The sequence below is a fragment of the Myodes glareolus genome, chromosome 3, assembly GCF_982192425.1.
Source record: "Myodes glareolus chromosome 3, mMyoGla1.1, whole genome shotgun sequence".
NCBI lineage: Eukaryota > Metazoa > Chordata > Mammalia > Rodentia > Cricetidae > Myodes > Myodes glareolus.
This window is the reverse complement of record NC_142028.1, coordinates 95,107,190-95,131,243: the sequence shown is the minus strand read 5'-3', so window position 1 is coordinate 95,131,243 and position 24,054 is coordinate 95,107,190. Positions and strand designations below refer to the sequence as shown.

The following is a 24,054-nucleotide window of genomic DNA, read 5'->3' as shown; positions in this document are numbered from 1 at the left end:
TAACCCAATTAAAAAATGGGGTACTGAACTGAACAGAGAATTTTCAACAGATGAACTTCGAAAGGCCAAAAGACACTTAAGGTCATCCTCAACCTCCTTAGCGATCAGGGAAATGCAAATCAAAACAACTTTGAGATACCATCTTACACCTGTCAGAATGACTAAAATCAAAAACACCAATGATAGCCTATGCTGGAGAGGATGTGGAGTAAGGGGAACACGCATCCATTGCTGGTGGGAATGCAGACATGTGCAACCACTTGGAAATCAGTGTGGCGGTTTCTTGGAAAACTGGGAGTCAATCTATCTCAGGATCCAGCAGTTCCACTTTTAGGAATATACCCAAGAGATGCCCAATCATACTACAAAAGCATTTGTTCAACTATGTTCATAGAAGCACTATTTGCAATAGCCAGAACCTGGAAACAACCTAGGTGCCCCTCAATAGAAGAATGGTTTAAAAAGGTGTGGAACATATACACTTTAGAGTTTTACTCAGCGGTAAAAAAAAATGACATCTTGAATTTTGCATGTAAATGGATGGAAATAGAAAACTCTTTACTGAACGAGATAACCCAGACCCAAAAAGATGACTATGGTATGTAGTCACTCATAAATGGATTCTAGCCATAAACAAAAGCCATTGAGCCTATAATTCGTGATCCTAGAGAAGATAAATAAGAAGGTGAACCCCAAGAAAAACATATTTATTTTGGGGGATATTTGAAGTATACAAGATTGCCAGGCAAAAGTTGGGAATATGGGGATAGGGGTGCATTGGTGTGAAGGGGAGATGGGAAAGAGAAGGGAGAAGGGGAGGATTGGGGAGAGCTTGGGGGAATGGGATGGTAGAGATAGAAGAAGGGTGGATATGGAAGCAACGAAGAAGATATCTTAACTAAGGGAGCCATTTTAGGGTTGGCAAGATACTTGGCTCTAGAGGGGTTCCCAGGTGTCCAAGGGGATTTCCCCAGCTAGGTCCTTGGGCAGCAGAGGAAAGGGAGCCTTAACTGGCCTTCTCCCATAGACAGATGAATATCTTACATATCACCATAGAGCCTTCATCTGACGTTGGATGGAGATATAGACACAGACCCACATTGGAGAACTGGACTGAGCTCCCAAGGACCAAATGAGGAGCAGAAGGAGGGAGAATATGAGCAAGGAAGTCAGGACCACTAGGGGTTCATCCACCCACAGAGATGGTGGAACACATCTAATAGGAGCTCACCAAGGCCAGCTGGAGTGGGACTGAACGAGCATGTGATCAAACCGGATTCTCTGAATGTGGCTGACAATGAGGGCTGACTGAGATGCCAGTGATAATGACACCGAGTTTTGATTCTACTGCATGTAGTGGCTTTTAGGGAACCTTGTCTATTTAGATGCACACCTTCCTAGACCTGGATGGAGGCAAAAGGACCTTGGACTTCACACAGGGCAGAGCACCCTGACTTCTCTTAGGACTGGAGAGGGAGGGAGAGGGGGAGTGGAGGGAGTGGGAGGGAAATGGGCAGATGGGAGGAGGTGGAAATTTTTAATAAATAAAAAAAGAAAATTAATAAAAATTATCAATACTAAAAAAGTTAATAAATTAGTGTCCTTACTTACAGAATTTTCCCCTGAATAGCAGTAGAACTTTGATACTACTGAAAAATGTCTTTCCCCTTAACATTGTAGTTCCATGTGATTTTAATTAGCTAACTGACTCAATGTTTTTCATTTAATGGAGTAAATGCTATGTAAAGATGGAGTTTTCATCTATTATATGTATCATGAATCACTTATGCTTAGCACTGTGCTCTTTATAACAAACAATGTAGGTAATTATGTACAATTAATGATTGCTTGCCTCAAGGAGTAATTAGAAAATGTCTAAAACTGACACTCTGATACATCAATACACTTGAAGTTCTGCTTTCAATTTTTAAACAAGCAACCTGATATAATGGTAATATTGAGTATTCATGTTATTCTAGTCTAACCCTGTCTAGAAGGCTGGAGGTACCTGTGGTGCATGACGTTAGTAATGGAATATAAGAAGCCATGAACAAGAAAAGCAGCAGAAGGAAAAGGTTCATTTACACCTGTTTTCCTAGGACAGAGTGTGGGCATGTGAAGAGGGAAGGAAGAACACAGTGTGTCTGGCTGTGTCTGAATGGTGTGGTTCCTTCTCACCAACATATTTAAAATTAGATCTTTTCAATGTCTATTAGGGATGACACTGTTATGTCCTCTGATGAGTGCTTTCATTCAGAAAATGTGGCACCCCTCTTCCTTTAAACATGGCAGTTCATGATGGGACTGGTTTATGGGAATGTTGACTCTTGATGAGGCAGGGGAAAAAGAACATCTGCCCACAGTAAGATTGAAATGCATGTGTACAAGGCTGCTATAACAACCATGGAATCCTTAGTTAAGCACAATATCCAGCATCTATTTACGCAAAGGAGAATATACCTTCCCCCAACCTTACTGGATATGAACTGTACAATAAATAGCTGAGGAGAGCAGTGGAGACATCACTGTAGATCTGGAGTGATGTAATCATGTAGGGTTTATGGTTTGCTACCTGGGCTCTTGAGGGAGGTGCTGTCTTCCAAGTCTCAGTCTCTCAGCTATGATAGAGTAAAAATTACTCCCCCCTCCATGAGTTCTGTGGGGAAGGATGAGAGTGGTACTGTGAAAAGCACTCTGATTAGTTCCACGAACCTAACCATGTACTACATCTCTGAGAAATGAATAAACTCTGTGTTCAAAGACCTGGGGATACAAATGCATGGTCAGAGCCAGGACAATAACTCACCAGTCCCAGATAGCTACACTCACTGAGTGGGTACTCAGTATGTTTTATGCTTTACTTCATTCTTTATAACTGTTCGACCATAGAATTTTCATCATCTTTCTAAAGAGGAAATCAATTTCTAAGGAAGGAATGTAGCCTAGGAAAAGTCTCTTGCCTGGTGGAGGGACTCTGCCAGATGTTATGTACATCTGCATGGAAATATGACCTTTGGATCTCTATGAGACTTGAAGTTTAGTGACTGGTATTGTGGGGACCATGCATGAGTGGGTGGGTGACAGAGTTTAGCGGGGGCAAAAAGAGGCACTTGGAGAGAATGAGAGAAATGCAGAAAACACAAAGTGTTCCAAAGCTGAATGAGAGCATGTGATCATTTTCAAAGATGCGTCTATCTATGTGCTCACAAATCTGTCCCCTGTTGACCCAGTTCTGCTTTTGTCATCCTGAGTCTTGCCAGTAGTACCAAACAAGAGGGAAAAATTCCCCCAGGTATCCATAATCTCCTTTCCTACTCTTACCTTCTTTTATTTGTGCCCTATCTTATCAATCACAAAACCTTGGATCATTGTGGACCCAGTCAAAACAAATGTAGTGATTTGATCTGATTCCAATATTTTGTACCTGTATTATAGATCTGAGCCTTAGACTCTGTACGTCCTTAGTTTTTTTATCCAGAGTCCTTGCTAACTTTATTGGGTTGTAGCACAATCTGTCTTGTCTGGTTTGTAAGGCAGAGCCAACAAATGTATGCCTTTTCTTTTAAGAGTTGCCAGTAATAGATGTGTACAAATGAGGAAAAAGCAAAATTCATCTTGATCAGCATGTGGATGAGCTTTTAGGCTATATGAGAATTTATTGACTAAATTTATTAGCTAACTTTTAATATCAACCGTGAAGTTTGGAACAACTTAAATAGTATATCTAAAGTGTTTCCTAACAAGTAATATGTACCGGATAGATTCCCTCCTTGTACTGGAGAGGCATCCAGTATCTGAGACTAAGCACTAGGGTCAATGTTCTTTCACCTTCACAAGCTCTGTGCCCATGTATGTTTCTAGTTCAAAAGAAGTGATTCAAAAATTTTATCTTGTTGTAATAAAAGTGAAGATGGGCAAGTCCTGATCCTTACAGGATTTCTCAACTGTGCCAGGTCTTTCTGCCAATTAATGTAATAATGTATGAAATGACCAAGAAGACCCCTGGGTATATGTCATAATGCAGGCAGAGAACAGTTATCACTGCACACTGTAAGCAATTTGAAAAATTAAAACGAAAGTGGTTTTTTTCTTAAAGGTGGCTCAGAGGGTTAAAACAGAGTTAAAATTAAAAATAACAATAAGAAAATCAACAATGAATTAGAATAAAGAAACAGAATAAATCTATAGACATAACATAGAAAACTTAGTAACAGTAGTTTTTAGACTTTATAGAGGAGCACAGTTTGCTTTGAAATTTCAGAGTGTATATCTGCGCTTCACTACAATGCCGTGCACATGAACTCTTTAAGCACAACTGTGTACACTCCTTGGTACTCTTCAGGGTAACATTCTCATTGACCATCTTCTCAGAGAGCCTTAGAGAGCAGGAAAATGTACAATGTACAGCCTAAGACGACATCTACTATAGTCCTGTTAGAAACTGAGATGAAGACAAAGTCAACAAAGGGAAATGGTACTGGAACTAATTCTTAAATGGTGAAGTTATCAGCAAAACATATTTAGTGTGTATGAAGTGAACTGATTTCAGTCAAGAAGTTTGAAAGGATTTTTCTAAGAAAGATGACTCAGTGGGGCTCAAGACATTGATTTGGGGAGGTATCTGACCTGCTTTAATCTGAATTCTCATTCTTATCATATTTATGATTTAGAAGAAAATTGATGATACTTTCTGTAACTATTTCCAAATCTATGTATCTTAGGTTCACTGTCATAAGTAAACATGTTAACAGATCAACTAACAAATTAATCATAACAATTTATAAATTAGGAGTCTTTCTTAGTAACTGATAACATCAGTAGGTGAGCAGTCAGCAAGGATACAGAAAAACTAAGGCTCAATAAGAGAGAAATAACACTTATACAAAACTCCAGTCAAGAGGAGTAGAACACACACACACACACACACACACACACACACACACACACACACCACACTTCATATATTTTCCTGGAAAAGCACTTTAACTAGCTAAGCTGAGGCCAGGGATTTACACACATATCTTAAAGCAGCAGTACATATCTGACTCTATCATAATTTACTATTAGGTCATCAGACAGACCTGGACATATTTAAAGAATTCAACTCATACAGTGTGTTCTCTAACCACAATGGAATCACCCTGGAAAGATAAGAAATTCTCCAATTATTTGTCTTCTTCTTCTCTTTTTCCTTTATCTCTCCATCCTTCCCTCCATTTTTCTCTCTCCCTCCCTTCCTCCCTTCATCCATCCCTTTTTTCCCCTCTCCGTCTATCTTTCTTCTTACAAACAGGATTTCTCTATGTGGCAATGGCTGCCCTGAAACTCGGTCCTCAGACTAAGCTTACATCAAACTCACAGAGATCTGCCACCACTGCCCTACTGAGCTTCATATTTCTTAAGAGCACACGTTTAGAAGTTAACTCTTTGGCCTGGGATTAGCAACTGTGAGCAGGAGTCTTGGAGCCATCCCAGCCCCCATCGCCTGTTCTCAGAAATCCCAGATTCTGCAGCTCAGGATTAGGTTAGGGCAAATTCAGGCACCATGTTCGGTTCCTACCTGCTGGACTCCCAGGTGTGGCTGTTTTATGTCCAACTGCAGTAAATTGCCCACGAAGGGCAGACGCTGTGGCCCTGGTGGAAAGTTCTTGGGGCGCCGGCTTCTGAGGTAGTCAGTCAGGAACAAAAAGGTGATAGCAGCCAGCAGCAGAGTCCAGAGATGGAGCCCTGCCCAGAGGCTGGCTACAAGGTAGCCCGTAGCTGAGAGCATGGTTGTTATCCCTGCAGACTCTTCAGAGGAATGAGAGTCTGAGCTGAGGCTCAGGGTTGCGAATCTTACAGGGCTCTCAGATAATCTATTCCTCTCCACTTCCGTACACTCCCCTCCATTTTCGTCAGAGACTCTAGGACTCAGAGAGCACAGACACCCCGCCCTTACAACCCCACCCCTCTCTCTCTAAGCAGAAGTCTTAGCCACTCCTTCCTGTTAGTACAGGACCTACCACTAACAGTCAGAGCTCTCTGCCCTGCCCTGTCACAAGCTTAACTAGAGAGACCTTTGGAGTTGTGGTTTTTTTCTTCAAACGTCAGTTACACTAGGTGCTGAAAAGAATTTGGGTTTAATTTGGTAATTATACTTCGCACTCACTTGCTTTGTTACTATGTCCAGGATATAAAAACCCAAGTAGCTTTAGACAGTCCATAGATGCACATAGCTGTAAATGAAGGCGGAATCTTTGTTGTAAAGTCTGATTTTCGTAGCTTTTATTTAGATCTGTAACTTGCCAGTTCTAAAGTTACACCATTTAGTTCCATTTTCATAGCTCCAAACAACTGCTAATTGCAAATTTATCCTCTTAAGGGTATGAGCTAATGTTAAGCAGAGAACTTGACTTTTAAAGACACAGATCTTAGCCTGAGCAGTGATGAGGCTTTAGGCAGGTTGAGCAGTCACTGACAGGTTGGTTTGAAATAATGTTTTTCCCCCCTTTGGTTTAAATTGGAAGAGATAAGAACTTTAAAATGCTAAGGTTTTGAATGTGACTGTTGGGATTCTGTCTCCATTCCGAAATCCTAATCATGAAAAGCCACGTGTTCAAATAAGAAGATCTTTGAAAATAAATTTGTCCTTTACGTATTACAGTTCAGTAACAGCCTTCCTTAGCATTTTCATTTATACATTAAGACTATTTTTGAAAATAATTTATTTTAATAAGGATTTTAAGGTACGTTTCAGAGCATTTGATTAACATAAAGCATTTTATGCCATACAATTCTTATTTTTCCCATGACTATTGACTTAATTGAAATATAACCTTAATATTTTTTTTTCTGTAGAACCATTTTGGAAGAAAATCCTCAGTTAAATCTATATGCATGATATTAAATTTTATAGCTTAATGAAACGGTAGTTCTCCAATTCTTATGAATAGTATTTTATTAAACAAATTACATTTCAGGTTTTTATAAAACTCTTAATACACCCAAAATAACATTTTAATAAGTTTTAAGAGCTTTAGCCTACCTGTATAAGGCAGTATATACTTATCAAGCCTTTTGATAAATAACTCAAACACTCACATTTAAAAATATGTGCTGTATAATTTAATTGTGCATTCTATACATATGCATATATGTGACATATGTGATTATACACACACGTGCGCACACACACACGCGCGCGCACACACACACACATATATATATATTAGGACTCTATGTAAATAAAAATTCAATTGGTCACTGCATTTGTCACTGAGTTTTTGTGGGGGAACATGTGGAAATATGTATCATAGACTAGTCACAATTACACACAGTGTAGCTATGGCCAATATAATAACCAAGTAGAAAGCTCAGATATCCTTATCTCTTTATGTCATGAGGAAAGCTGAGTAAAATGAGCAAAAGATCAAGTTTATCATGTGGACTTAAGGCAACATCCTTTTCTATTTTTAGAAAGAACCTTCTGAGAATGAAAGGTCATTACAGATGAAACAATCACCCTCAGTGTTACTTTAGGTTAAAAAAAATCTCTATTAATTTGTAGTAGGGCTGAACTACATTTCCCATGCCTACATGCATATCTACATGAAAGAAGGGGAACTAACTTGAAGTATAGCATCATGGATTAGCATTCAGCTCCCTGCTTACTATGACTCTCACCTGTATTTTATCTTGGAATACTTAAACATGATCTGTCCCACATTTACCTGGCATTTAGTCATCACCAATGCTTAGGTGGTTACTTTTTCCTCTAGATATCCTGAGTGGCACCATAGATCAGAAAAGATTCCATCCATTGATATTCTGGGGAGCATATGCTAAGTTCCCTACTATGATAAGATCCTAATGCTCATCTAGTACAAAATCTAAAGACAGCTGAAGTTTGAGCCCCTTATGATATCAAAATGCATTGAGTCTGATTTCTCCTATGTTGACTTTAAACGTTCTGAGTCAGCCTCTTCTCAGAAAGTCTTGGGGTGGGGAAACAGGCAGAGTCTTCCTTGTCTAAACAATTAACATTCCACAAAACAGAAAAGGCTTGAAGGGAAGAAAAGGAACCGAAAGTCCCTTGAATAATTAAGAGGAGACATAACCACCCTAATGTAATTTGAATCAGAATGTGCTGCTTCCTCAAGCAGCCTCCATTGTGTCTCAGGATGCTCTCTTGTATGGCAGATAGCGACTTCGGACATTGGTGAGCATAACCTTTATGAAGATGTCCCATAGAGAAGTCATATATTGATTCATTTACTCAGGAAAGAGGTTCAGAGGAGTCTAGATTTCTATCTTTGGTGCCCGTGGTACCTTTCTTCTCTGAGTGGGAACCCACGGTAACTTTCAAGCCTGCTTAGCAAGGAAGATAAGCTGAGGGGAGGTCAGGCAAACTCGTCAACAACGTTTCAGGATGGAGTCTGACATGAGCATCTACAAATGTTGGGACAGAGACATGGCTGTACATTGTCATCTACAGCAGCCTGGAGAGCTCCCTAGACTTTCTAGGGCCCAATTCTTGCCAAATCAGGAGTTTTGACTTGTGGTATAGTTAAAAAAAAATTTTAATGAAAGCTTAAGCATGAGGGTTAAGAGAAAGAGAGCTCCTCAAAGGAAGTCTAAGATGTCCAAATGGAGGTGAGAGAGAGCTTCCCAGGGGGAGGTGGTATTTATGATTTTTAAACATTGCATGGGATGACCTCTATTTTGTTTTTATCTTAAGCTAAGCCATAAACAACTCTTTGGAACAGTGATTTTGCTCCTCTTGGACATAAAGAATGATGAGGCACGGTCAGAGGATGATAGGCAAAGTATAAGTCTGAAAATGGTTACATGTCTTTGATTGTTGACATGTACGGGAGGTTGGAGCCACAGAAAACATTCACCAAAATCCACCTATGAGGATGATACTGGAAGTTTGGATAGAGGGGACCTATATTGGTATCTGTCTCATCCAGTGAAAACTGGCTTATTTAGCCACCATAACTGTTGACACAAAACAGAAATTTTATCTCTCAGAGTAGATGCAGTTTATTTTGGACATAAGTATGAGTGATCATGGCCCAGGAATACAGATTTAATTAACCTTAAATTCTATGTTCCAAAGTGGTAACATTTTCACAAAGTGTTATTGTAACAGTACAAAGGAAGTCATAAACCATGGGACTCTTCAAATATGTTGATGTACCACCTCAGAAATACCAGTTAGAGGTCCAGAGGCTGTTGCTTTCTGATGATAATCTCAGTCTTCTGGTTGGTGCAAGTCACTAGTCTGTTCAATTAATTTATCCCAAAATTTTTACTTTAGGTTATATATACAAAGGTAGGTTATTAGTGACTATGAAGGGCACTAAAATTCATCTGTTTCTGGCTCTGGGTTTGGAGCAATTTAACCTCTCCACCATTATTGCAGTTCTAATCAATTAATCAGTCTTGCAGAAGAGGTAGAGAAAAAAGTTCTTTACAGGAACACCCATTCACCAGCACACTGAGAAAATCTCCTCTGACATGTGTGTAACCATAAAATGTATTGCTTTCTTCTTTGTCTTGGCACCATTGAACTACAGCAGATAAGATTTTGTAAACTCAGAATGATTCCTTTGACAGTTTGGGTGAAAACAATCCTCCCCTAGAGTTCCTTCAAAAACAAACAACACTTTAGCCATTGGTTGCTGCATTTATTTTTGAAAATATTGTTAAAATTGCTGTATTTGGCACACCTAATTGAAAGTGTGTGTGTGTGTGTGTGTATTTGTGTGTGTGTGTGTATATGTGTGTGTGTGAGTGTGTGCATGCGAATGCTTTGGAATGCTTCTGGAGTCATTTAAAAGGTGGACAGTTACTTGAATAAGTAAGTCACTCTAGGTGGATTTGAGTTAATTTAGCTAGACCTCAGTTCCTGTTTTTTCTGTAAGCTTCTTGTGTGAAGATGAAATATGGTCTGGCTGCCTCCCTGTTGCCCAGTAGTTGAACCTCACACTCCCCGTACAATGCCTTCATTCTTATAACAAATTATCCCTGGAAGCATAAGACAAAACAAATCCTTTTCTAAGTCAATGTTTTAGAGGGTCAGAGTATTCTGTCTCAGCAAAATAAATGGAGGGAATATAATTTCCATAATGTTTACTGCTTGACAAACTTAATATGTAAATTTTAAAGAAAAATTTGAGAATCAACCTGTGTGTAGAGCTACCTTCTTATGATTTCTGGGCTCTTGTCGATATGACCTAGACACATATTGTGTCTGTATTAATATATATTTTGTCTGTATTACAGGAGACAATTATTAATTGGGAATTTTTTTCATTGTAAATAAAGTTATGAGTCAATATTTTACCATCTAGTTTAGTGTACAAATTGTAATAATACCAAGATAAATCTAGTATCAGAAAAATGCAGTGTTAGGTTCTCTGTTTCATTGCATCATTAAAAAGAATATTGTGTTTGCAACTGAAAATGTTCTCGTAATATCTGTAGTATTGTATATGTGTATACATATAAATGTGTACACATATAGAATAACATACAAAAATTGATCACATAATTGGTAACATGGCAGACATCCACAGATACAAAAAAAATGTAGTAACTACCTGTGTACTATCGAATCACCATGGAATTAAGTTAGAATTCAACAACAATTCTACCCCCCAGAAACCCTAAAATCTCATGGAAACTGAACAGTCAACTTCTGAACTACCCTTGGGCCAAGGAAGAAATAAAGAAAGAAATTAAAGTCTTCCTTGAACACTGTCATTAAGACAAAAAGGCAACCTACTGATTGGGAGAAGATCTTCACCAACCCCTCATCAGACAAAGGCCTGATTTCCAGAATATATAAAGAACTCAAGAAACTATATATTAAAACTCTAATTATCCCCCCACAAAAAATGGGGTACTGAACTGAACAGAGAATTCTCAACAGAAGAAATTCAAATGGCCAAATAACACATAATGTCATGCTCAACCTCCTTAGCGATCAGGGAAATGCAAATCAAAACAACTTTGAGATACCATCTTACACCTGTCAGAATGGCTAAAATCAAAAACACCAATGACAGCTTATACTGGAGAGGATGTGGAGTAAGGGGAACACTCATCCATCGTTGGTGGAAATGCAAACATGTCCAGCCACTTTGGAAATCAGTGTAGCAGATTCGCAGGAAACCTACCTCAGGACCCAGCAATTCCACTCTTGGGAAGAAACCCAAGAGATTCCCAATCATAATACAAAAGCATTGATCAACTATGTTCATAGAAGCACTATTTGTAATAGTCAGAACCTGGAAACAACCTAGGTGCCCCTCAATAGAAGAATGGTTAAAGAAGGTGTGGAACATATACACTTTAGAGTTTTACTCAGTGGTAAAAAACAATGACATCTTGAATTTTGCATGCAAATGGATAGAAATAGAAAATGCTTTACTGAGTGAGATAACCCAGACCCAAAAAGATGACTATGGTATGTAATCACTCATAAGTGGATTCTAGTCATAAATAAAGGACAATGAGCCTATAATTCGTGATCCTAGAGAAGCTACATAAGAAGGTGAACCCAAAGAAAATCATATAGTTATCCTCCTGGATATTGGAAGTAGACAAGATTTCCAGGCAAAAATTGGGTGCATGTTGGGGTGGGGTGGGTGTAAGGGGAGATGGGGAGAGAGAAGGGAGAAGGGGAGGATCGGGAGAGCTTGGGGGAATGGGATGGGTGGGATGGAGGAAAGGTGAATATGGGAGCAGGGAAGTAGATATCTTAATTAAGTGTGCCATTTTAGGGTTGGCAAGAGACTTGACTCTAGAGGGGTTCCCAGGTTCAAGGAGATGTCCCCAGCTAGGTCCTTGGGCAGCAGAGGAGAGGGTGCCTGAACTGGTCTTCTCTCATAGCCACACTGATGAATATCTTGCATATCACCATAGAACCTTCATCTGGCAATGGATAGAGATAGAGACAGAGATTCACATTGGAGCACTGGACTGAAGTCCCAAGGACCAAATGAGGGCCAGAAGGAGGGAGAACATAAGCAAGGAAGTCAGGACCGCGAGGGGTCCGTCCACTAACTGAGGTGGTGGGACTGATCTAATGGGAGCTCACCAAGGCCAGTTGTACTGGGACTGATGGAGCATGTGATCAAACCGGACTCTCTGAATGTGGCTGTCAATGAGGGCAGACTGAGAAGCCAAGTACGGGGTTTTGATTTTACTTGATGGTCTGACTTTGTGGGAGCCTGGTTTGTTTGGATGATCACCTTCCTAGACCTGGATGGAGGGGGGAGGACCTTGGACTTCCCATTGGCCAGGGAACCCTGACTGCTCTTAGGACTGGAGAGGGAGGGGGAGGGAGATTGGGGGGAGTGAGAGGGAAATGGGAGGTGGGGAGGAGGTGGAAATCTTTAATAAATAAATAAATAAAATAAAGTCTTCCTTGAATTCAACAAAAATAATGACACAACATACCCAAACCTATGGGACACTATGAAAACGGTGCTAAGAGGAAAGTTCATAGCACTAAGTGCCCACATAAAAAAACAGAGAAAGCTCATACTAGAGACTTAACAGCACAATTGTAGGTGTGTTGCAGGAATGTATACTCTCATCACCACTCTCACACACACACATACACATACACACACACACAAACACATACACTATAAAAAAGCAGAAACCAATATACAAGCAAAACACAACTAACTAAAAATATGCCTCAAAAAGTATTATGAGACAAAACATTCAAAAAACACTATTGAGCTCATTTTGCGTTGGATGAAGTAGCCTAGAAATAAGTATAAAATGTAATTTAAAGGGCAAAAGAACATTAGGAAGCTGAATGTTTGGGTCAAAGCATGTGCTCAAAGAGAGGCTATAATAGTTATGATGTAACTATATAGTTATAATAGTTAGCACTCTTAAAGAGAGGCTTGTTGCTCTGTGCTGTAACAAGAGGAAGAGTGTTGAAGAGCAATAGCCCACCTAGTCAACCTGAATAATGAGAAAGACTAAGGGGCTACTTGTCCCCCAAAGGCAATTGTTTAACATAGGAAGGCTGGTGCTGGGGGATAATTCCCACCACACTAACACCAGAAGCAATCAGACCTGCCCCTAGGAATAACGCAGTCCCAGAATGGAGTGAAGGAGCTGCAAACCCAGGAAGAAAGAAATTAAAGAGGATACTAGACAGTGGAAAGATCCTTCACGTTCACGAGCTAGAATAACAAGTGTTTTAAAACTTGTTATATTACCAAAATCAATCTGTGTGATCTCCTAGAAAATTCCAATAATACCCATAGAGATATAAGTAAAAAAAATCATAAAATCCTATGAAAGAACAAAAGGCTCCAGTAAGCCAAACCAATCCTGAATAGAAGAGCATTTGATCTTGATAAAGGTATCATAGTACAATTATACTGCTTAGCCATAGTAGCAAAATAAGGATATTTGGCACAAAATATATCTGTAGAACATAGGATAGGATAGGATAGGATAGGATAGGATAGGATAGGATAGGATAGGATAGGATAGGATAGGATAGGACAGGACTGAACAGGACAGAACAGAACAGAACAGAACAGAACAGAATAGAATAACTAATAATAATTCCACACTAGTAGACATAAAAGATGACATGTGCCCTAACATGCTAGGGTTGACTACATGTCCTGGATAAGCCAGTTAAACAAATCAATAATAATAAAAAGCAAGCCAGGTGTGGTTTCATATGCCTTTAATCCCAGCACTTGGGAGACAAAGGCAGGTGGATCTTTGTGACTTCAAGGCCAGCCTGATCTAAAAAGTGAATTTCACAGTCAAAGCTATCACACAGAGAAACCATGGCTAGAAAAAACAAAAGCAAGCAAGCAAACAAACGAACAAACAAAATAACAAAAAAACAGGTGGAGATTAAAAGCAGAAAATAGGAGATTTATTTAATTTAGTAATAATGTAAAAAGGGACAGAGAGATCTAGGCAACTCCTACTCCACACTCATTGAGGTCCTGAAATGAAACTAATGTTTAAATATGAAGCAAGATATATGAGTAACTAAGCACTAGCTGTGATGTAATTCCAACCATCACTGTCTCAGATTGGAGTCTCTCAGTGAGTTAAACTGATAAGTTGTGAATCTTTCTCCAGGAGAAAGATCCTTTTCTGGAAGGTAAATTTTTCCCCTGACAAGTTCCCAGAGATTTGTCTTAAGCTGTAGGAGATACTTGGGTTAATTCTAATGTCCTGAGATTCAAGATTTCAATAATCTGATATTTAAAGAGAGAAGCACGAGTGTCTCTTTTGAATATATTTATTACTAGCAGACATAGTGATAGAATGTGCAACAAAAAAGATAAATAACCTGTGAAGGGAGAGTGTAGGAAAAAATCTGCTTTGTCTGCTATCCATTTAACAGGGAAGTTAATGACCAGACTATATAAAGTATTAACAAACAAATAAACAACCCAATAATTGGGCAAATAAACTGGACGATTGTGTCTCAGAAGAAGAAATATAAATATTTAATAAAATATGGAAATTTTTCAACATTTTTATCCCTAGAAAATACAAATGACAGCTCTACGGAGACACCATCTTGTCCAAGGCAGAAAGTCTGCCATCTCTAAAACAAAAGCAGCCTATGCTGGTGATGAGCTTTCAGTGGATTTGTTAGCACTGGAATTCTGTCAACCTTAAGACTCTGTACTTGGTCACCTTTCCTCAGACAATTAAGAAAACATGCAAAGAAAGGAGATCCATTCAATGTATCCATGGTGGTAAACAGAGTAAATAGGTCCAATGATCATCCAAATACATCTTTGTTCCTAACATCAGGTTGAGGTTTAAGTGGAAGACAAGAAGTTCTCAGAACTAAGCAGGCCTTGCTTTAATACCACCTATCATTAAGTGTGGTTTTCTGGACCAGTGTCTTCTGTGAAGTAGTCAGAAGTGGTATAAGCTTCTCTTCATCCTTCTTCTTTTCCCTGCATGACTTTTCTTGGGGAAAGACCAATCCACTGGGGACAATTATCTCAATAGTTTAATAACCAATCTAATCGTGGATGCATTTTGCCCCATTAGATGATCTTCCTGTGACCACAGTTCCAGAAGCTTTAATTATTGTTGGTGATAATGAAAGTAAATGATTAATACACCCTATATGTTCACAGGTATAGAAGATCCTTGAAAAGCTAAAAATAGAACTTCTGTGTAATCTAGCAGTCCCACTCCTGGGTATACCCTGAAATAAAAGTCAGCATACAATAAAGATTAACCTTATCCACTTTTATTGAAGCACAATATACTAAAAATAGTACATTAAGGGCAGCAATGAGAGAACAAAGTACTGCTCTACTAAAGCCACACTTGTCAAATCAATGTGTTGACTGGGTTTAGTCACAGAGTGTAGGTGAATCATAGCTTATATTGAACTGTCTGCAAGGCTGCTCATCTAATAATGTTGTCAATGAATTAGATTAGAAAATTGCAAGTCCAAAGACCAATTACAATTCATATCATGCTTTCTTTAACCATGTTAATAGATTTTTCTTCTTTATTTGTTCTTCTATAACCAACATAGGTTTACCTACATGGATGGTATCATCTGACTGGTATATATTGGGAATAGATGTTGACAAGAGAATGAAGCATTTTTGCTTCAATAGGGTGCTTTGGAGACAGAACAATTGATTCTTAAGTGTTTAAAAGTTGTAGGGCCAAGAGTATGTGATAGTTGGCACTCAGAGTCAAGGAGGAACAAAATGATAGAAGTAGTTGCTTTTATCCAGGTCTAATTCAAGATCATATCTGACTAATATGGGGCTGAGGACCAACTTTTGAAAGTTCAAACCCATAGCAAACTTATCTGAAAGCAGAGACACACGATCTAAAATCTTAATGAGTTAGTGCCTTCCCTGCTACAAAAGGTAACATGATGATTGATAATTTCCATTAGAGGACACTGTTTATTCTCCAACCCAGATTGGGCCAGACTACAGTGCAGTAACACAGCATGTATTTCCTTTTCAGGGTTTAGGTCAAACTGATACAATCTATGGGTATCATGTTTCCTGTCTGTATGACTAAAGGAATATATGTCGGATCACTTTTCAAAACTCCTTCTATAATACACTTGACAAAGATGAACATAGTGGGTAAGGTCACACCTTACTAGGACATCTTGCATTTGAACATCCTTGTGTCGCTAGTTAAATTTTAATCTTCTGACAAGACCCTAAGGGGTTTTCTGGATCACTTTGTCTCGTTTCCCAATATGGTCAAATTAAATAAATAACCTTTTTATGTTTTCCACATTTAACATAACTCTGTTTTATTGGCCGATTTAGATAGGGTGGTCAGACTTGGCTTGTATCACAGGTGGTAACCCACAATTTCTTTTTTTTTTTGAAAGTAATTTTATTAAATTATAAAAGTTTCCATTTCTGCCCCACCTCCCAACACCCTCCCACTCCCCCCACTCCCTCTCCTCCTCCCTCTTCATCCCTGAGGGCAGTCAGGGTTTCCTGCCCTGTGGGAAGTTCAAGCTCCTCCACCTCCCTCCAGGTCCAGGAAGGTGAGTATCCAAACAGACTGGATCCCCAAAATCCAGTATATGCAGAGGAAACAAGTCGCAGTGTCATTGTCAATGGCTTTTCAGAAAGACTCCGGGCCAGCCACATTCAGAGAATCCGGCCACATTCAGAGAATCTGGTTGGATCACGTCCTCGTTCAGTCCCAGTCCAAATGGCCTTGGTAAGCTCTCATTAGATCCATCCCCTTGTATCAGTGGGTGATAGCAACCCTCGCAGTCCTTATTTCCTTTTTCATTTTCTTCGTCCTTCTGCTCCTCATTTGGACCTTGGGGGACTCAGTCTGGTGCTCCAATGCGGGTCTCCGTCTGTATAGCCATCCATCTCCAGATGAAGGATCTATGGTGATAAGCAAAATCTTCCTCAGTATACTTATGGGCCAAGGCCGGTTCAGGCACCCTCTCCTCTGTCCAGAGAACAATCTGGGGATCTCTCCTTGGACCTGGGATCCCATATATAATCAAGTCTCCTGTAAACCCTAAAATGACTCCCTTAGTTGAAATATATTCTTCCCTGATCCCATATTCATCCTTCCTCCCTCCCCCCGATCCCGGTCCACCGAGCTTTCCCCATTCCTCCCCTACTCCATTCTCTCTAGCCCTCTCCCCCTCCATCGACCCTCCCACCCCCCCCATGCACCCGAGGTTACCTGGGACTCTTGTCTATTTCCTACCTCCTGGCGGATAGCTAAATAATCTTCATCAGGTTCATCTTCTTATTTAGCTTCTCTAGGATCACGAATAATAGGCTCAAAGACCTTTAATTATGGTTAGAATCCACTTATGAGTGAATACATACCGTGTTCCTCTTTTTGGGTCTGGCTTACCTCACTCAGTAAAGCGTTTTCTATTTCCATCCATTTGCATGCAAAATTCAAGATGTCATTGTTTTTTACCGCTGAGTAAAACTCTAATGTGTATATGTTCCACACCTTTTTTAACCATTCTTCTGTTGAGGGGCACCTAGGCTGCTTCCAGGTTCTGGCTATTACATATAGTGTTGCTATGAACATAGTTGAACAAATGCTTTTGTAGTATGTTAGGGAATCTCTAGGGTATAATCCCAAGAGTGGAATTGCTGGGTCCTGAGGGAGGTTGACTCCCAGTTTCCTGAGAAACTGCCACACTGATTTCCACAGTGGCTGCACAAGTTTGCATTCCCACCAACAATGGATGAGTGTTCCCCTCATTCCACATCCTCTCCAGTATACGCTATCAGTGTTGTTTTTGAGTTTGGCTATTCTGACAGGTGTAAGATGATATCTCAAAGTTGTTTTGATTTGCATTTCCCTGATCGCTAAGGAGGTTGAGCATGACCTTAAGTGCCTTTTGGCCATTCGAAGTTCATCTGTTGTGAATTCTCTGTTCAGATCAGTACCCCATTTTTTAATTGGGTTAATTAGGGTTATAGTGTCTAGTTTCTTGAGTTCTTTGTATATTTTGGAGATCAGACCTTTGTCTGATGAGGGGTTGGTGAAGATCTTCTGCCAGTCGGAAGGTTGCCTTTTTGTCTTACTGACAGTGTCCTTTGCTTTACATAAGCTTCTCAGTTTCAGTAGGTCCCATTTATTCATTGTTTCTCTTATTGTCTGCACTCCTGGGGTTCTGCTTAGGAAGTGGTCTCCTGTGCCTATATCTTGTAGACTACTTCCCAATTTCTCTTCTATCAGGTTCAAAGTGGTCGGATTAATGTTGATGTCTTTAATCCCTTTGGACCTCAGTTTTGTGCATGGTGATAGATATGGATATATTTTCATTTTTCTGCAGGTTGACATCCATTTATGCCAGCACCATTTGTTAAAGATGCTATCCTTCTTCCATTGTATACCTTTAGCTCTCTTGTCAAATATCAGGTGTTCATAAGTTTGTGGGTTAATATCCGGGTCTTCTATTCGATTCCATAGGTTGACTTCTCTGTTGTTATGCCAATACTAAGCTGTTTTCAACACTGTTGCCCTGTAATAGAGTTTGAAGTCAGGGATGGTAATGCCTCCAGAAGTTCCTTTATTGTATAAGATTGTTTTGGCTATCCTGGGTTTTTTGTTTTGCCATATCAACTTGATTATTGTTCTCTCAAGGTCTGTGAAGAAGTTTGATGGGATTTTGATGGGGATTGCATTGAATCTATAGATTGCTTTTGGTAGAATTGCCATTTTTACTATGTTGATTCTCCCCATCCAAGAGCAGGGGAGGTCTTTCCATATTCTGGTATCCTCCTCAATTTCTTTCTTCAAGGACTTAAAGTTCTTGTCAAATAGGTTTTTCACTTCCTTGGTTAGAGTTACCCCAAGATATTTTATGCTATTTGTGGCTATCGTGAAAGGTGATGTTTCTCTGATTTCCCTCTCTGCTTCTTTGTCCTTTGTGTATAGGAGGGCAACCGATTTTTTCGAGTTGATCTTGTATCCTGCCACATTACTAAAGGTGTTTATCAACTGTAGGAGTTCTTTGGTAGAGTTTTTGGGGTCGCTTATGTACACTATCATATCGTCTGCAAATAACGAAAGTTTAACTTCATCCTTTCCAATTCTAATCCCCTTGATCCCCTTATGTTGTCTTAATGCTATTGGTAGAACTTCAAACACTATATTGAAGAGGTATGGAGAGAGTGGACAGCCTTGTCGTGTTCCTGATTTTAGTGGAATGGCTTTGAGTTTCTCTCCGTTCAATTTGATGTTAGCTGTCGGCTTGCTATATATTGCTTTTATTATATTCAGGTATGATCCTCGTAAACGCAATCTCTCCAACACCCTTATCATAAATAGGTGTTGAATTTTGTCAAATGCTTTTTCAGCATCCAATGAAATGATCATATGGTTTTTTTCTTTCAGTTTATTTATATGATGGATTACATTGATAGATTTGCCTATGTTGAACCAACCCTGCATCTCTGGGATGAAGCCCACTTGATCGTAATGGATGATTTTTCTAATGTATTCTTGGATTCGGTTTGCCAGTATTTTATTGAGTATTTTTGCGTCAATGTTCATGAGTGAGATTGGTCTGTAATTCTCTTTCTTGGTTGTGTCTTTGTGTGGTTTTGGTATCAGAGTAGCCGTAGCTTCATAAAAAGAGTTTGGCAATGATTCTTCTGTTTCTATATTGTGAAATACATTAAGGAGTATAGGTATTAGCTCTTCCTGGAAGTTCTGGTAGAATTCTGCATTGAAACCATCTGGTCCAGGACTTTTTTTGGTAGGGAGATTTTTGATAACAGCTTCTAATTCCTTACGACTGACAGGTCTATTTAGATTGTTCAGCTGGTCTTGGTTCAACTTTGGTATATGGTACTTATCTAAAAAAATGTCCATTTCTTTTACATTTTCCAACTTTGTGGCATATAAATTTTCGTAGTAAGATCTAATGATTCTCTGAATTTCTTCTATGTCTGTGGTTATGTCCCCCTTTTCATTTCTGATTTTATTAATTTGCAAGTTCTCTCTCTGCTGTTTGATTAATTTGGATCTGGGTTTGTCATTCTTGTTGATTTTCTCCAAGAACCAGCTTTTTGATTCATTGATTCTTTGGATTGTTTTCTGTGTTTCTATTTTGTTGATTTCAGCCCTCAGTTTGATTATTTCCAGTCTTCTAGACCTCCTGGGTGTATCAGCTTCTTTTTTTTCTAGAGCTTTCAAGTGTGCTGTTAAGTCTCCAATGTGTGCTTTCTCCGTTTTCTTTAATTGGGCACTTAGTGCTATGAACTTTCCTTTTAGCACTGCTTTTATAGTGTCCCATAGGTTTGAGTATGTTGTGTCTTTATTTTCATTAAATTCAAGGAAGACTTTAATTTCTTTCTTTATTTCTTCCTTGACCCAGGGGTGATTCAGTAGTTGACTGTTCAACTTCCATGAATTTGTTGGCATCCTGGGGGTAGCACTGTTGTTGAATTCTAACTTTAATCCATGGTGTTCTGATAAGACACAGGTGGTTTCTAATATTTTTTTGTATCTGTGGAATTTTGCTTTGTTACCCAGTATGTGGTCAATTTTCGAGAAGGTTCCATGAGCTGCAGAGAAGAAGGTATATTCTTTCCTATTTGAGTGGATGTTCTATAGATGTCTGTTAAGTCCATTTGATTCAATACCTCCAATAATTCTCTTAATTCTCTGCTAGGTTTCTGTCTGATTGACCTGTCCATTGGTGAGAGAGGAGTGTTGAAGTCTCCTACTATTAGTGTCTCTGGATTGATGACTGCCTTGAGTTCTAGAAGTGTTTCTTTTACATAAGTAGGAGGCTTTATATTAGGGGCATAGATATTCAGGATTGAGACTTCCTCCTGGTGAATTGTTCCTGTTATGAGTATAAAATGTCCATCTCCATCTCTTCTGATTGATTTTAGTTTGAAGTCAATTTTGTTGGAAATTAGAATGGCTACACCTGCTTGCTTCTTAGGTCCGTTTGCTTGAAAAACCTTTTCCCAACCCTTTCCTCTGAGTAGATGTCTGTCTTGGTGTTTGAGGTGTGTTTCTTGAAAACAGCAGAATGTTGGATCCTGTTTTCGTATCCAATCTCTTAGTCTGTGCCTTTTTATAGGTGAATTGAGTCCATTAATATTAAGTGATATTAATGACCAGTGGTTGTTGACTCAGGTTATTATTATTTTTGTTTGTTTGTTTAATAGAGTTTGTATGTATCCCTTCTTTGAGTTAAGCTCGTGAAGGGTCACTAGATGTCTGAGTTATTGTAGGCAGTGTTGGCGATATTGGATTCCTTGGGTTGTGATTTTCCTTCTATTACTTTCTGTAATGCTGGGTTTGTGGCGACGAATTGTTTAAATTTGTTCTTATCCTGGAATATTTTGTTTTCTCCATTGATAGTGAATGATAGCTTGGCTGGGTATAGTAGTCTGGGTTTGCATCCATGGCCTCTTAGTTTCTGCAGTACCTCTATCCAGGACCTTCTGGCTTTCATGGTTTCCATAGAGAAGTCTGGTGTAAGCCTGATAGGTTTACCTTTATAAGTTACTTGACCTTTTTCCTTTGAAGCTCTTAATATTCTTTCTTTAATCTGTATGTTTTGTGTTTTGATTATTATATGGCGAGGGGATGTTTTTTTTTTTTGATCAAGTCCATTCGGTGTTCTGTATGCTTCTTGAACCTTCATAGGAATATCATTCTTTAGGTTGGGAAAGTTTTCTTCTATAATTTTGTTGAATATATTTTCTGGGCCTTTGATTTGCAGTTCTTCTCCTTCTTCAATCCCTATTATTCTTAGATTTTTTTTTTTATTGTGTCCCAGATTTCTTGAATGTTTTGTGATGAAAATTTGTTGGATTTGCTGTTTTCTTTGATCTGAGCATTTATTTTCTCTATGGGATCTTCAGACTCTGAAATTCATTCTTCCATCTCTTGTATCCTATTGGTTATGCTTGATTCTGTAGTCTCTGTTCATTTACCTAGATTTTCCATATCCAGCCGGCCCTTGTTTTGTGTTTTCTTCATTGCCTCCATTTCAGTTTTCAATTCTTGAACTGCTTCCATTACCTGTGTGATTTTTTTTTCTTGGTTTCCCAGTGTATCATTCACGGATTTACTCATTTCTTCAAACTTTTTGTTATACTTCTCATCCATTTCTTTACACATTTCTTCAATCCTTTTGTTGTTCTTCTCATCCAGTTCTTTAAGGGAATTATTCATATCCTGTTTAAGGGACTCTATTGCTTTCATCATGGCATTTTTTTCCAATTCTTCTGAATTAAGAGGTTCAAGTCCCTCTATTGTAGGGTCGTTGGGATCTGGTGATTTCATGTTGTTTTTTAGGTTATTGGAGGAGTTCTTGCCTTGGCATCTGCCCATCTTTTCCTTCAACTGCTCTATATTGGATCTTCTGGTACCAGGTCAGGTTCCCTTGTTGGGCAGGGACTTCACTGACAGAATGTCTACCTTTCTTCAGGCAGTCTATTGAAACACAGGTACTCCCTCCTGCCAGGTTGCACTCACAGCCCTGGCCCAGCGTGCAAGGGAGCTGCTCTGGGGAGATCTTGTGGCCCTAGGGGGAAGGGAGGAAGAGAGGAAGGTGTACCTGGATGAAGGCTGGGATGGGATTCGGGAGAGCTCCGCAGGGTGTAGCCACCACTGTGGGGCAACCAGAAAGTCGAGGGGGGTGGGGAAAGTCTGAATTCCTCCTAGCCGAAGCCCTCGGGCCAGGAGCAAACTCACCCCTCCTCCAATGGATGTTTGCTAGAAGATCACTGTCTCTTGCTGGCCAGGAATGTGGCTGAGGTGATTCAGGGCCTACCTGTCAGGCAGGCTCTCAAAGCACAGGAACTGCCCCTACCCGGCTGAGCCCACAGCTCAGGCTCAGAGTGCCAGGGATCAGCTCTGGGGAGATCTTGTGGCCCCAGGGGGAAGGTGAGAAAAAGAGGGAGGTGTACCTGGATGAAGGCTGGGATGGGATTTGGGAGAGCTCTGCAGGGTATAGCCACCACTGCAGGGCGACCAGAAAGTCGAGGGGGGTGGGGAAAGTCTGAATTCCTCCTAGCCGAAGCCCTCAGGCCAGGAGCAAACTCACCCCTCCTGCAATGGATGTCTGCAAGAAGATCACTGTCTCTTGCTGGCCAGGAATATGACTGAGGTGATTCAGGGCCTGCCTGTCAGGCAGGCTCTCAAAGCACAGGAACTGCCCCTGCCCGGCTGAGCCCACAGCCCAGGCTCAGAGTGCCAGGGAGCAGCTCTGGGGAGATCTTGCGGCCCCAGGGGGAGGGGAGAAAGAGAGGGAGGTGTACCTGGATGAAGGCTGGGATGGGATTCGGGAGAGCTCCGCAGGGTATAACCACCACTGCAGGCAACCAGAAAGTCGAGGGGGGTGGGGAACGGTAACCCACAATTTCAATAATACATTGTTGTCTGCTCCAGAGAACACCCAGGATCTTTCCTTTTCCATCCTCCCCTCATGAATAATGAAAAGGACAACCTATAGGACTAATCCCTCTTATTCATGGAGAACTGAATTCCTCCATGTTTCTTGACCTCTCTCAGTAGTGACAAAGACTTTAATATCCTGTATGTAACATTGATGGACCTTACATCCTGCATTTTGCATGGTTAATCTCAGCCTATCCATCAGGACCTAGCATCCAGAAAACCCTCTGACGGATTTATTGACCCTCATGTAACAGGGAAGTCAGCCACCTGCTCATATAGCACAAATCTAGGAGGTTCCTGGCTTCTTTTGGGGTTATGTTTCTGATGATTCCTTGCAGTGTCAGGAGGCAACTGTTCATCTCCCAATTCATGTGTAGATTAGGGCGGACAGAGAGTATGGGAATGAATCTTTTACCATGGAAGAGTTGTCCATGTACTTTGCCGCATCTCTGGAATGGAAACACTTGAGGAACGTAGAGAATTAAAAGTGCATTTTGGAAGAAGTCTATGAAAGTTTGGACGTAGTGGCGACAGCACTGTTTTCAAAAGATATTGAACTGTTTTTAATTGTGTGACAAGGAAGTGAGATTCCTTGAGAAAACCATGATAAGATCTTTCTGTTTTGGT

The 24,054-nt window shown here is 39.9% G+C and overlaps 1 protein-coding gene across 1 annotated transcript in view; it reads right to left on the bottom strand.

Annotated features, from left to right (window-relative positions):
- The window catches only part of LOC125412383 (cytochrome P450 2J4-like), a 49,956-nt gene extending 44,051 nt beyond the window's left edge, over positions 1 to 5,905 (bottom strand). Inside the window, exon 1 of the mRNA XM_048453117.3 lies at positions 5,561 to 5,905. Within this exon, the coding sequence (XP_048309074.3) occupies positions 5,561 to 5,770 (210 nt within the window). The 5' untranslated portion in view covers positions 5,771 to 5,905. The remainder of the gene's footprint in view (positions 1 to 5,560) is intronic.
- Between the last annotated feature and the right edge of the window lie 18,149 nt (positions 5,906 to 24,054).